Genomic DNA, 14,782 nt, shown 5'->3' with positions numbered 1-14,782 from the left:
TTTGGGTATTGTAATTAAATTTTTAATAGAAATAATAAAAAATTAATAATTGGTTATTTTTGTCCAACATAATTTATCTTTTATGGGTATAACTTTAATTTTATTCTTTTATGGTTAATTTTGTCGGCGTTTGAATCTTTCGTGGTCAGAAATAGTTATTTACTTTTTTATTTATATAACAGTGTTACTTGATTGCTCACTTTTTATTCCTTTATTTATTTGTTTTTTTCTTCTCGAGTTCAATTAAAGATATTTACTAAAAAGTATTAGGGTTTTTTTTAATAAATAAAATAAATATTTTAATTACCAAAATATACATTTTAAAATATTTTTACCGAAATGCATCACATCACTTATCTTGTTTACACTATAAATAAAATATAAGCTACATTTTTTCTTTGTCTTATCTCATTTACAATTTACACTGTAAACGAAATAAGTGATGCGATACTTTTCGATAAAAATACTCCAAAATGTATATTTCGGTAATTAAAATATTTATTTTACTTATTTAAAAAAATCCAAAGTATTAGTTATTAATATTTTAAAATATAGAATAAAATATGTTATTAAATTATTAAATTAACAAAATTAAATTAACAATTAAGTAATAACCAAAAATATAAATTCTGATACTCCTAACATTTTTCTTTTCTAAATTTGTTATCCCAAGGTTTCACCCTCATTTTTCCCTTAAGCTCTTTTGAAAAAATATCTCATGACTTAATTTCAATGAAAAGTCTAACTTTGTTGACTTATATGCACATGGAACATGCACAAATGACAAAACTCCGAGTCACGTACGTCAATGTAACACAATATTCATGTCGACCTTCACTTTGTTACAGCAACTTTAGCACAAATCCCAATTTGCATTTTTCCTTTACGGCAATAATGTTAAATTCAGTCTAGCCTCTATTCTTATTTTTCTTTTACCGGAGTCTCAAGATAGATACAAATTTGATATATACAGTGTCTTCAAATTTAATAAAGCATATATTTCCAAATTTTCAAAATAAGAACAAAAAACAGCATACAATGATTCCTTCATTTTCATTCTATCTTCCAACCACCATTGTGACAGTTAAATCATTTGAAACATCAAGACCTTCCATATGAAATTCTCTGTCCTCAGATCTCCTCATGGAAGTGACCAAAGGTTGTGAAGGTAATGGAAGAGTGGTTGTCTCACTTTCTAGCATCAACACTACATTGGACATGTTTGGTCTATGAGATGCTGAATCTTGCACACACAACATTCCTATGTTTATGCACCTCAAAGCTTTGTCTTTAGGACTTGATTCACGTATGCAAGGGTCTACAAGCTCCATTGCTCTGCCTTCATTCCAAAGATGCCATGCCTACATAAATTTCAATTCCATCACATGCACAATCAGCATTTTAGAATCTTTGAGAAAACTTACTAAGTGTTGCTAATAAATAGTATGTAATGAGTTACTCACATATCCAATGAGACTTGTGTCATCTGAGTGACGAAAGCTAGTGTTCCTCCGACCACTCACAATCTCTAATAGTAATACACCAAAACTATATACATCGGATTTAACTGAAAATAGACCTTCCATTGCATATTCTGGAGCCATATAACCACTGCAAATACCACGAGGTTAGTTTAGTTCAAGTAAGGATTGGATAAGTGGTTGAATCAACAATCTCAAACATGCAAAATTGAAGCATACTTACTATGTACCAACCACTCTGGTTGTATTGCCTTCGTTCTGGTTTCCACCAAATATCCTGGCCAGCCCGAAGTCTGAGATTTTTGGGTTCATGTTTTCGTCCAATAAAATATTGCTTGCTTTTAGATCTCGATGAATTATTCTTAGTCTTGAATCTCGATGTAGATAAAGTAGTCCTCTTGCAATGCCTTCAATTATATCATAGCGTCTTGCCCAGTCTAACTCTGTTTGCTTGACCGGATCTGTCATGTTTACCAGAAAGAGCAAAATTGTTAATAAAGTGTGCTGATAATTGCTTTCCATAATGGTTTTCAATGAAGAAACTTATTAACTTACCAAATAAAAAGCGATCCAAGCTTTTGTTCGGCATGTACTCATATACAAGCAATTTTTCTTCACCGCGAATAGAGCAACCCATTTGTCTAACCAAATTTCTGTGTTGTAGTTTGGCTATCAGCATCATTTCATTCTTGAACTCCTCCAAACCTTGGCAGGAATGTCTTGAAAGCCTTTTGACAGCTATTTGTTCTCCACTTGGAAGCTTTCCCTGGTAAATGGAATAAACAACTTTTATTAGATCTTTGAAGCCTTATATAGTTATTATATTCCTAAAATTATAAGATTAACAGAAGAACTTTTACCTTATAAACAGGACCGAAACCCCCTTCCCCAAGCTTATTTCCTTGTGAAAAGTTGTCTGTGGCTATGGAAATGCAATTAAAATTGAAAAGTGGAAGTTCTGGTCCACTTAGCTCATTACCCTCCAAACTAAGATCAGCTGATGCTGAAAATTCTGTCGACATCTCTTTACTCTTGCTTGCATCATAAATTGGTATTACATCACTATTCTTGCGACATGAAGCGGACGAAACTGCAGCCAAAAATAAGGGAGGAGATAAAAATGCAACACATATGAAGTTAACATCTAAAACAGCATATTATACCTTTGTCATTCATCAAAGAGTTTTAGAAATAATTAGGAGGTCAAATATCTTACCTTTGAGTTTGAGTTTTGCCTTGCACCTCCATACTATAAATACAAAAATCCCTATAGAGATTAATCCTGCTATAATAGCTGTTACTATCACAATCTTGTTCTTTTTCCCTCCATCATCTGTAACTGAAGAAATAGAAGCCATATGTAATTAGACGCTTGTGAGAGATTTAGAAATTCTGTCCTTCTCATAATTGTCTAGATAATAAAATTAACAGCCAAAAAGTAAATGAAACCAATGTTAGTGGCTAGACTTAAGAATTATCATTCTGATTCGTTCTTATTAAATTTTACATGGTAGAAACAATATATTGGGTTAGAATATGGTTTCTCCCTGATACCAAATTCAAGATATTAGGTCTGATAGTGAAGCTAAGACCAGTTGAGGCAGTTTCTCAATAACCTTATATAGAAAGTAGTACTAATAATTCAAATCAAAATTGGACACATTGATCAATGGAAACAAACAACTAAGAGGATTGTTTTACCTTACCTAAATCAGAAGCAGCTAAACGAATGAAAAGTGTTTCTCCTACATTTCCTCTAAAATCTTGAAGATCAACCAACTCCCCATACCAAACCATGCACCCAATCCCACTAACATTAGCATAAGCAGTGCAAGAACTATTCTTCAAGCAAAAGCTCTCACAGTTGTCAGCGCCAAGGGGGTTTCCTTGCTGCGCAAAATCGGGCAGCCTCATGCAGCGACGCCTCTGGAATCCATCTTCTTTGACACCAACCTCAGAGGTTGTCTTTTCAGCTTTGAGTGGTGTCACCCTCTTACACCCACCACCAACACCACCTCTTTGTTGAAACCCTTTTAAGCACTTACAAACAGGTGAACCTGAACTAATATCACAAGCTGAGAAACTACCACACTTGTTGTAAACCTCACAATCATTAGAAGGCCCTCTCTGTGTCTCATTCCATTGTTTCTGAGAAGGATCCCACTTCAACTCTTTCTCATACCCATCCCAAGTTATCTGAAACCTTACCTTATCACTACCATTGGGCACGCTATAAGAAAAGTAAGAGCTTTTATCGCCTTTGTTAATAGTGAAACCCTCTAGCACGCTTCCTGTCATGTCCACACCAGTGAAGACTCCTCCATTCCAGTAACCACTCCTCCACCTTCTTTCCCCTGCTTCCCAAACCACAATCTGAGGCAAACTCTCAGGATCAACCCCCATTGTGTATTTCCCAGTTGAAGGGTCCTTGGCTGATTTCCATGAAGTGAAGACAAAGTTCTTCTTCCCCTTTGAAGGATTCGCTGGAACCTTCATACCCGGTAAATACGTATCGCTTGGATCCTCAAAGCTCTGCCATACCTTTTTCCCAGAATCTGTGAGTGTAAGTACGAGGTTTCCATCATCACCAAGAACAGCTTCAGTGGTCTTGTTATTCGCAGAAATCGTGACATTACTTGACCATACTTTGCGCTTTTGTTCATCGAAGATAACCAAGTTTCCATCTTGTTGGATAGTTATAGCGCCACCATCGCCTTTGATGGGGTAGTCTCTGTTAGCGACCCATATGACGTATGGTTGAGGAATGGTGTAGTACCAAATCCCAACGTAAGTGTTGTTATAATTATCATAAGTGAAGAAACCCATTTCGAAGTTGTTTCCATCTGAGACGAGATTGTCACGGTTCCTAATGAACTGAGCGGTTGTGATGCTGGACCTGGCAGCTGCAGCAGAAAACATAGCACAGAAACAGAGGAAGAAGAAGAAACAGAGCAAAAACAGAATAGACACGTGTTGGTAAAACACAGTAGCCATAAAAGCGGTCCAGAATTCAAAGGGAATTGAGAAGAATGAAAGGAAATGATTAATAATAAATGGAGAATGCGAAGAGGAGGAGGTTCAAGTTTCAAGAGTGTCGGCTGAAACTATGAAAAAACAGAGAGAAACAGTGTTGTAAATGAGAAGGTTTTTGAGGGATGTGGATTCCGAAGGGAACACGGTTTTAGGGGAAGAGAGAGCGTGGGAGGAAACTGTGATGGCGGTAGTGTTGTTGTTACGGTTGGTGAAGACGCCGTGCGAAGATTGGAGAACATCAGAACAAAGTTGAAAATGGAAGAAAACGTCATAGTCTTCATAAAATAGTCATAAGAGGAAGGTGTACCATACTGACTTTTTTAGTCTTTATTGTTTATTCTACTATTATAACTTTTTATTTCTTTTTTTTCGATATTCCTCCTTATAATAAACTACTTTTTTTTGCACGACTAAAAGTTAGGTTCAGAATTCAGATTCTTAGATAAAAATACAAATTCTTTTCCAAGAATTAAATGATTTATATAAGTTCTTTGTTTAATTTATTTCGATCACCCAAAAAAGAAATAATTTATATAAGTTATAACTCTTCGAATACTCTTAAAAAGCACTTGCTTAAATTATAATAGTGATTAATCATTGACTTATTAATGTATCCCACTGCGACGAGGCGACCCCATGTTTGGAATGTTGAGCTTTCCAGCCGATTCACATTATACTTTTGACCAATTTCTACGCCCTATGCTTCGATCCTACCACCACTTTCCTTCTTTCCTTTTTCCGATTTCTATTAAAACTCTAGGTTTAAAACAAGTGAAAATAATTATAATTAGATTAGACGACTATTATATTATATAAGGAAACATCTAATATGAATTTGAATTGTAACATATCTCTAGCAACTAACCATAAATTTGGTCTTTGAATAACTCACAATTCTCTGAATAATTCAACAATAATAAATAATATTGTCTTAAACTGCAAAACTCCCACAATTTTCTCGAGACAAAAGGCCTGCTATGATATCATGAGATCAAAACTAACAACTATAGGAAATTATTTTTTAATTAGTTAATATTAATTAATTTTTTATTATAAAATTATTTTGTTAACCCTTATTCTTTAGAAGACTTAAAGTTTAGAATTAGAATGTAAAATTTAAAATAAAAAATAATTAAAAAAATAGTTTTGCGATTTATATCTGAAATACAAAGGTGGAGATTATGAGTATTTGCTCAGAATTCTTTGTCAAGGACAAGGAGACCTCTGACCAAGTTAAGGAACTCAATAACTCAATTACTCCTCTTCCGGCTATGCAAACTTCTTTTTTGAAAGATGAGGTGAAAATTTTGAAATCAGCTCAAACTACTTTGAATTTGAGTGAGACAACCTTAAAGAAGCAGGTTTCCGAACTAATGAAAAATATTGAGGAACTTCATCTTGCCATTTGGAGGGCCGAGCAAGCGGCTATCGATGGTGTGTTTGATGCCGAGACAAATATCAAGGAGCAAATTAAACTGAAGGCTCCCGACTTAGATGTCTCCGAAGTCGATGCCTTTAAGAAAGTCATGGATGAGAATGTTGTTTCCATTTTATAATTTACATAGAATTTTTCTTTACTTATTTTTTAAGTATTTTGAGGTTGGTACCTCAGTATTTGTAACACTTTTTACAGTTTTGTTCTCGTTTCTTTTCGGGATTTAATGTTTTATTTATTCCCGTCGTGTTGGGTTTATTGAATGCTTAGTATTTTATTTTGTACCATTTATCGCGTGCTTCTTCGTTAAATCGTTTGCTTCGAATTACTTTTAGTCCGATTTCGATTTTAAACGAGTAAATTAACATTTTAAACTAGTAAAATAAAAAAAAATTAAAAAATAGTTCCGTTCAACTTCCTTGAAACTAGTTTAGAAAGTTGGTGAAGATTATTAGTTGCATATGCACTTCATGTTAAGTATAGCTAGCTAGATATTCCACACTGGCATACTGCGCAAGACAAACGTGGGTTCTCACCGTGTTACTTGCATTGCAAGTTACAAGCCACAATATTCTTCATCAACACACCTTCGATTCTGGCCCGTGATGAACTGATGATACATGCTTGCATCCCAATTAACATTATCGTACTTTCTCTTTATAAGATTTTCACACCCCAAAATCAGGCATATAGCACAAAACCGGCCACCAAGTCTTAGGATTTAATATGGAACCCAGAATGTATGATTCCACACAGGGAATGACCACGTGGTTTCCATTTCAGGCCCGCAGGGCTGAGTAATATTTTCTTTGTTCATATTTTATATATGTATTTTGACTTTAAAGTTATGCATACCATTCCATTGATAAATTCAACGCGGAGGATCTAATTTTAGAAAGTGCAAGGGGACCGACCATTTGAGATGAGCTTCCTCTGGCTGCCCGTGGCTTTAATTAATAGGAAAAGTACAAGGAGTCAATGGAATACTTGTACAATGTGTACAATGGAGGTTTATGGAGTATTAGAGATATAACCATTAATGTTACATTTTTCCATTAGCTGAAGTTTTTGGGAAGAGTGGTATCATGATATGGTGTTAGAACGTTAGATCCGAAAGGTCAAGAGTTCGATCTTTGGTAAACCCAAAATTAATTTAATTTTTTGGAAAGATGTTTATTATCCCTAGTACTCGGATGATTATTCTAGATAGTATGGGAATGTTCATTTTGTAACTCAATAACCCATTGTACACATTGTACAAATAGTCTATTGTCTCCCTAACGGGATTCAAAAAATTAATATAGTATTTGTTCGTACTTTTTGCTGAAGTGGCTAGCTAATAAGATTTGGAAATCCTAATCTTACAACATTGGAATTAAGTCGGACCTGTAAAATATTTCGATACTTAAGTTAGTAGTATTTTAGGTGATAGTATATTGAGAAAAAGTTATTCGTTAAATTTTTTTTTTTTTTATCTTATGAGGTAATAATTTAGACACTTAGGCTGGTTTGTTTTTGAAAACAGGAGAAGACAAGATATGAAAAATAAGGCATAAAAAACAGAAATACAAGATTTAGTGTTCTTGTCTATTTGGTGATAAAATAGAACAAATTATAAAAATATAATTTATTCTCATTTTTTTATTCAAAAATTAAAAAATATATATATAATAATAAAAAATATAATTATAAAAAATTAACAAGAATAATAAAAGAAAAAATGAAAAATAAGTTGTATCCCTTATTAGTGTTTCTGTGTCCTTTCTGTCAGGATGAACACAAAATACATTAATTCAATGTCTCTTGATACAATGTTTCTGTCTATGTCTTATCAGTTAAACACAATTTTGTGTCTCAGTGTCCTGTCCCTATAAACAAACGTAACTTTACTGCTTTTAATGTGTGTGTTTAATGCTATGATTTGACAATTTCGTAATTTTGTGACTTTATTAGTAAGGATGTCAACAAGACAGGGCGGGGCGGGGGAATCCCTCCCTGCTCCCCATCCCCGCCCCTAGATTTGCTCTCCGCCCCCGTCTTCGTTTTCCGCTGTGGGGGAATATTGCTCCCCATCCCCATTCTCCACAGGGCCCCATTTTCCGCGGAGACCCCATTTCCTATCTATCTGATATTTCTAACTAATTATTAATTTCCATATAAATAGAGCCGCAAGTATCCATCATATACAAAAACAGTAAGATTTTATACAAAAAGTCTAAACGACAAGATGGTAATTTCTTTCGAAATGACGCAGTGGAGGGACGTAATGGCGAGCCAGAGGACAGAGCAGTAGACGAAGTGGGAGACGCAGCAACACAGGGAAAAATGGACACGACGGCAGAGTTACAAAAAGGAACGCCACAAATAGAGAGCACGATGCGGTAAGGGTGATGGCACGGTGAGGTGTGACGATGCAGTGACAAGGGAGAGTGGCAAGGGGGTGGCAACAGAGAGGTTGGATAGAGTATGGAGTATGGACAGCGTTAGGGATCTCTGAATTGAAGAAGGATTATGCAAATGAGGATTAGGAGTTTTGGGTTTCTATATATATATGTTTTGTGTTTCGAGGATTAGCGGGGACGGGGAGGGGATCTCCGCTCGGGTCCTCGTGCCTGCCTCGGAGAAATTTTGTCCCCTATTTCCATCCCTGCGAAAAATTTTTTCCAGAGTTGGATTCCTATTCGGGACAGTTCCAGCAAGGATCCCCGTGTCTCGGAAAGTTTTGTCATCCCTATTTATTAGTTTTAATATGTCTGTGAACTAGTAACATAACATATTCGTTAACTAGTAACATCATTAACTAATAGCGTAATATTTTTATTTAATCATAGTCTCAAATATTATTTTTATTCAAATCAATATTATATATAATTATAGTTATAGTTTTAAACAAAGCAACGGTTAACGAAACGCTAGCCATCACCCAAAAACCAAAAATTATTTTATTTAATTTAATATTTATAATTTTATGCATATATATAATATATAAAATTATATATTTATTGCATTTAATATTATATATTTATTTTAAAAATAATTAATAAATATAAGATAAAATAATCTTAAATTAATTTAAAATAATTTTTATTGTCCTCTGTTCTTGTCAGAGTATCACGACCGAGTTATGAAATTTTCCTTCTGTCCTCGTTGATGCTGGTCGATCTATACGTCGGCTGAAATGAATACCAAGGAGAAGAGTACCTACAAAAAACACTTCGACGCTCAAGTCAGTATTTAGGAATATAAAAAAATCAGTAGAGAGTGATTGTATCTTGTTATTCCGACGTTATTCTGTTTATTCCAGCTTTGGATTTATAGAGGTGGTAGTGATCCTCGATCAATATCTTTTTCCGCTTTTCTCATAAGGGAAGATACTGCTTTTGAATGTTTGTTGACTGTTACCACGATATTCTTGCCTCAGATATTCCCATTTCGAGCTGTTTAATGCTTATGGCTGAGATTGTAGAACTGATGGCCGAGGTATAACCCCCATATCACAGCCCCCAAACTTGACTTGCCTAAAAGGCAGGTTGAGCTTTTGTTCGTTTGGCCATTACGACGTCGGTTGAGGACATAATCCCCCAAGCGAAACCTGACCTGCCTAAGAAAGGAAGAGTTGAAATTTTTTTTTTTTGTAAAACCTTTTCGTGTTCCATCATAAATGGACGTGACATCTGGCCTATACTTCAAGTTGTCCCCATCCGTTAGATCTGAGGAGTTTTTTGCCTTGTAAATCAACGGTTCATCTTGCTTGGTAGTGTAACCGTTTGTATTACATACTTGGTGTCTTAATTATCCCTCGTTTCCCAATTTTTTTATTCGTGTTTGAGACTTTTGTTGGTGGAACATGTCAAAAAGGTTAGTTCCTCTTCCCTTTCTGTTTGACTGTACTTCTTCCTTTGCTTTTTACCTGTAAAAGAAAAACATGGGAAAAACGAAAGTAATAGTGAACAATAAAAATTCTTCTGGGTGGGTAGATACTGATGTGAAGACTCAAGCATCTTTATTCAAGTCTGTTGAATCCATCCAGAAACTAGGCATGGATGTATGGGTTAGAGCTGGTAGTAATGTGAGATTAGAGTTCTTGCCATGCAATGATGGTGATCGTGTTTGTGAGAAACACGATGATTGGGGCTACTTCTATTTATATAGTTGTTTGTTGACTGAGCTAGGTGTGAGGATACCTTTTACTGATTTTGGATGTGGGATATTGTACTGGTTGAACTGTGCTCTTTCGCAGTTGCACCCTAACTCATGGGGTTTCGTTAGGGTGTTTGAGAATTTGATGAAGTACCTAGAGCACCCCCTCCTTGAGGCTCTTCTTTTTGCTTTTTCAGGTAAAAGATGTCAGGAGAGGCTTGTGGGTTAACTTGAGTAGCTACCCTGGCCGTTCGATTTTTGGTTTATACAAGTCTTCTTTCAAAGACTTCAAAGTTATGCATGTGAAGGTTTGCAGTAAGGAAGATGACTTTCCTTTCTACCTAAACGAGTTATTGGTGGAAAGGTTTCCACTTTACTGGTCACCTGAGCTGAATCAAGTGTTAGACGTAGAGGATAGGTTTGAGGATGACGACCTGATGTTGGAATTCCTTGTCTGTGGGGTTTCTAAACATAAGTTACTGTCAGTTTCTGAACTGTAAAAATGGGGTACAAATACTCAAAGGATGTTGGACTACTTAGGTAATACTTTGTTTTGATCGATTATTGTGTGTGCTGGATATGTTGATATTTGATGTAATGTTTTGTTGAATTTATGTAGGTAAGAAGGCGCCAACTATTACTACTGCTAGCTTGAAAGCCTTTTTTGGTCAGCAGAAAAAGGAGGAAAGGGAGGGGTCGTCAACCAGGGTGACCAAGGATGTTCGGGCTGATGTTTGAGGACGAGTTCGATAACTCGAATAACCTTGCTGATTAGTCTGACCATGATGTGATTAAAATCCTCCCGAACTAGATCCACCAGAAAATTGTCCCTTCACCTTGGTCTTCTTACCAACATCCTTATAAGCATTTCTTTCTACTATCCCAGCTTCAATTCCATAAGTAGAGTTTAGGACGTCCTTAAAAGACATGCGTCCGACTTCAGGCATAAGAGTAGTGAACATAGGTTCTGCCAACCCACGAACGAACCGACGAACTTTCATTTCTTCTGAGTTCACCAAGTACGGAGCACTCTTAGAAAGTCTAGTAAACTCCTTAGCATACTCAGTCACTGTCATATTCTCTTGCCTTAATCTTTCAAAGGCAATTGTATCTTCTGCTTGCTTGTTAGCTGGATAAAAATCGAGCAAGAAACTCTTCAGTGAACTCTTCCCAAGAAGGAGGAGGTAATCCAGCTGCTTCTTTGCTCCCAAGAAGAGACTCATACCAGTATCTTACTAAACCACGCAAGTTGTAGGATACTAACTCAACAGCCCATTCCTTGGTGCACTTGAGAGTCTGAATAGCTTTCTTTGCATCCTCTAGATATTGTTGTGGATCTTCATCCAATGAATCTCCATTGAAAGTAGACGAATTCAATTTCAAATACTTCTCAATTGGAGGCTCTTTATCCCCAAACAATTGATGAACTCTATGAGGCTGAGGATTTGGGACATTAGGAAGTCCTGCTTTGCTCCTATTTTGATTTGTTGGGACCTATAATATTGCATTAAGAGTTTGATTTATTTCCCTCAGTTCAGCTGCCAAGTCTGCTTGAGCCACTCCTACTGCAGGGTTTTCTTGAACTCCCTCGCGGGGTATCCCTTCTCCACGCCTATCAACTATTCTTTGGCTCTTTGGTCTTTGTCGAAGCACTCTAAGTGGCGGAAAAACTGCCCTATTAGATTCAGCAGTATCAGGAGCATTAACAGCTCCACCATGTCTTTTCTTAGGTGGCATCTTCCACCTATTGAGTAAATAAAGCGATCGGATCACCAACGAGATACGTATATGGGGTTCAAAGACAATAGGACAGACAGAAAGAATTATGAGACCAAAAGATTAAGGACAACTTCCTATAGGCCTCTAGTAACATTACACCTTGTGAAAATGGGCTGGCTTCCATTTGCACAATTGTGATCTTACTAGAGGAAACTTGCTCTATATTACACAGGAAACCTGGCTCTGATACCACTTTCTCATGAACCGAACTAAGCCATGACTGGCGCTCAAGGGACAAGTCCCTCAACAAGCCAAACGACCAAATTTTTCAGAAAAACAGACAGAATCTCCTCTATTCCTAGGATCTTACCAACATAAATACTATCTTCTTGTTTCAATAATAAACATCCATTTTCAAAGACAACAACAACATCATATTCCAATCATATCCACAACCAAACATGTCCAAAATACGCATCATATATATTAAGTTGATAACTAGAGTATATAGTTAAATCCATAAGTCTTACATAACCAAATTATTATTACTATCTAAATAGTTCAAGATTCAAAATAACATAACCCACACGAGGATCCTGCCTATGGCATATGGAGCATTGAAAAACTCTAAGTTTTTATATGAAGGTTCCATTACATATCACATAGCCCTTGGAAATAAGAAGGGCTCACCGAATGAATAAGATCTACTGTGGAGCGGGTGGAATGGAACCTGGAATGACACCTGTATCTGAAAAATATGGGAATATAATAGGGTGAGTTTTGCAACTCAGTGAGCAAATATTATATCTATAACCCACACGAGACAATACAAATTTTACCATGAAAATTATGTTTCTTTCCAAAGATGAGGAATTCATATTAATTAATTATGCAAATAAATAGATAAATAATTAAGCGGAATGAACTGAAATGGGAGTTCTCATTCCAGAAGTCAAATCAAATCAAATATTACACACTTAGGGCGACTCCACCTCTAAGGGTAGCCCTTTCCTCTAGTGTGTCCGTACGGTATAACAGATCTAACGTGTGACCTACACGTTGGGCTAGCAACGCTCTTGCTAGCTGAGGTCTGAGTTAGATGCATCTAAGTTAACGTCATATATAACCGCCGTTAACTACGGCTTTCTAGTCAGAGTCTCCCAACCAATCCAAACCAAATCACTTATAACAAATCTCTAATACTTATAACATATTACTAAATTTCATAATAAATCAAATATATATAAGATGCTGATCCGTCACCTTATAACTCAGTCTTTATTATGCATTATGAGTTATAACTCGGCGTTAACTATCATTTATTCTTTGCTTGTAACCAACACCTTCATTACCGACTTAATGACCATTATTTCAATCTTAATGACCAAACGGTCATAACATGAATATCATTCATCAATTCTAATATTCTATGCCTATAAAAGGAACCTTCTATATCTAATCTCAGGGAGCAACATGATAAGTTCTATAAGTTCTATATCATGTAATACATTCTATATTTATAGAATTATTATAAACACAACATAACACATGATAACTTTCATTTCATGTCTTACATTCTATATTCATAGAATTATTATATACCTCTTAAACACTTATTGACTTGAGCGTCGGAGTGTCTTTTGCAGGTACCCACCCCCTTGTTCTCTCCTTGCCGATGTATAACTCATCCCAACGAGAAGCTTGAAGACATTCATCGATGGACGAGCTATACACCGGCCAATCTCAGCAAGAACAATTGGCGCCGTCTGTGGGGACGAGTAAAATAATTTCCACTCCCCTTAGGTTCATAAAACTTGATTTACATTCAATTTTTTGAACCAATCTCAACAATCTTATTTAATATTTTATTTAATACCTCTTATCAAATTTTAATCTATCGTAACTTTTTATAAACTATGTACTTTATACATTCAAATTGCTTCATTTTTACGTATCATAATATTTCACATCTCATAATCGATCAATGAACCAATCCGAAAACAAACTCGGCTTTCAATCAATCCGAGAACAAACTCGGTTTTCAACCAATCCGAGCACAAACTCACTTATCAATTTTACTTACTTTTTCAAAGTTCTCTACTTACACAAATAACATTATTTATTTTATTCACACATATTTTTGCATTTATATTTTGTGTAACTAATATTTACTAATTTATTAGTTATATTCAAACCTCAATATATGTTCTATACAATAATGACATATAACAACCATGTCAATTGCATTTTTATTTCATTATGTATTATATTCTTATTGCTTAATGATTTCATTTATACAATTAAATGACAGTAATGATGAGTTCAAAACTTAAAATTGGATGCCATCAAAAATTAATTATATATCAATTGTATATAACTGTTACACTATTCACTTTATGCTATTAACTTTTATGTTACTATTTGTTTAATACAAAAGGTTAAGCAAAAACACATGCAAACATTCAAAATTTACTATTATTGCACGGAGAATATCCTTCGTCATTCTGTAACTGCTAGAAACATTATACTAAATGTATAATTCAATAACTGTTATCTTATTACTTTATTATCAAATTAAAGCATGTCCTAAAAAATTTTTTTCAGATATTCACATTTGACATGTATGACATTCATATATGTCGTCTTCTTCTCTACAATTATCAACTTTCAAGGTATATTTTTCTACCTTAAACTCTTTTACTTTTACAATATATATTATTTAATATATGTTGCGACTTTATACATATTCATTTTCTCAATTCATCTTATTCATATCAGACTTTCACTATAAATTGTAAATATTCAAATAACTAATTGTTTTGAGCGAGAAATTCATCAATAAGCTGTTGTGGGTTGGAAAAATTCCCAAGACAATTAACCATTATATCATCGAATCATACAATCGATTCTATCAATGGATATTAATTTCTGAACTTTTCAGTTCACATACAGTCAAATGCTAAAATTGTTCTTA

At 35.0% G+C, this 14,782-nt stretch overlaps 1 protein-coding gene across 1 annotated transcript; it reads right to left on the bottom strand.

Annotated features, from left to right (window-relative positions):
- Positions 1 to 875: 875 nt before the first annotated feature.
- On the bottom strand, positions 876 to 4,806 carry LOC107621497 (G-type lectin S-receptor-like serine/threonine-protein kinase B120). The gene is made up of 7 exons (XM_016323512.3): positions 3,188 to 4,806; positions 2,698 to 2,820; positions 2,342 to 2,571; positions 2,037 to 2,247; positions 1,705 to 1,942; positions 1,464 to 1,611; positions 876 to 1,361 (listed from the first exon to the last, which is right to left on the bottom strand). Exons 1-7 carry the CDS (start codon positions 4,473 to 4,475, stop codon positions 1,059 to 1,061), a joined length of 2,541 nt encoding a protein of 846 aa, XP_016178998.1. The 5' UTR covers positions 4,476 to 4,806; the 3' UTR covers positions 876 to 1,058.
- Between the last annotated feature and the right edge of the window lie 9,976 nt (positions 4,807 to 14,782).

Source organism: Arachis ipaensis, chromosome B10 (genome assembly GCF_059453495.1).
Source record: "Arachis ipaensis isolate K30076 ecotype BB chromosome B10, ASM5945349v1, whole genome shotgun sequence".
Classification (NCBI taxonomy): Eukaryota; Viridiplantae; Streptophyta; class Magnoliopsida; order Fabales; family Fabaceae; genus Arachis; species Arachis ipaensis.
The sequence above is the reverse complement of the archived record's forward strand: the minus strand, read 5'-3'. Positions and strand labels throughout refer to the sequence as shown.

Coding starts and splice junctions, on each gene's coding strand:
- LOC107621497 (XM_016323512.3), bottom strand. CDS start 4,475: ATGGCTACTGTGTTTTACCAACACGTGTCTATTCTGTTTTTGCTCTGT. Junction 2,821..3,187: donor TTTAGCTGCTTCTGATTTAG/GTAAGGTAAAAC, acceptor CTATTTCTTCAG/TTACAGATGATGGAGGGAAA. Junction 2,248..2,341: donor GTTTCGGTCCTGTTTATAAG/GTAAAAGTTCTT, acceptor TCCATTTACCAG/GGAAAGCTTCCAAGTGGAGA.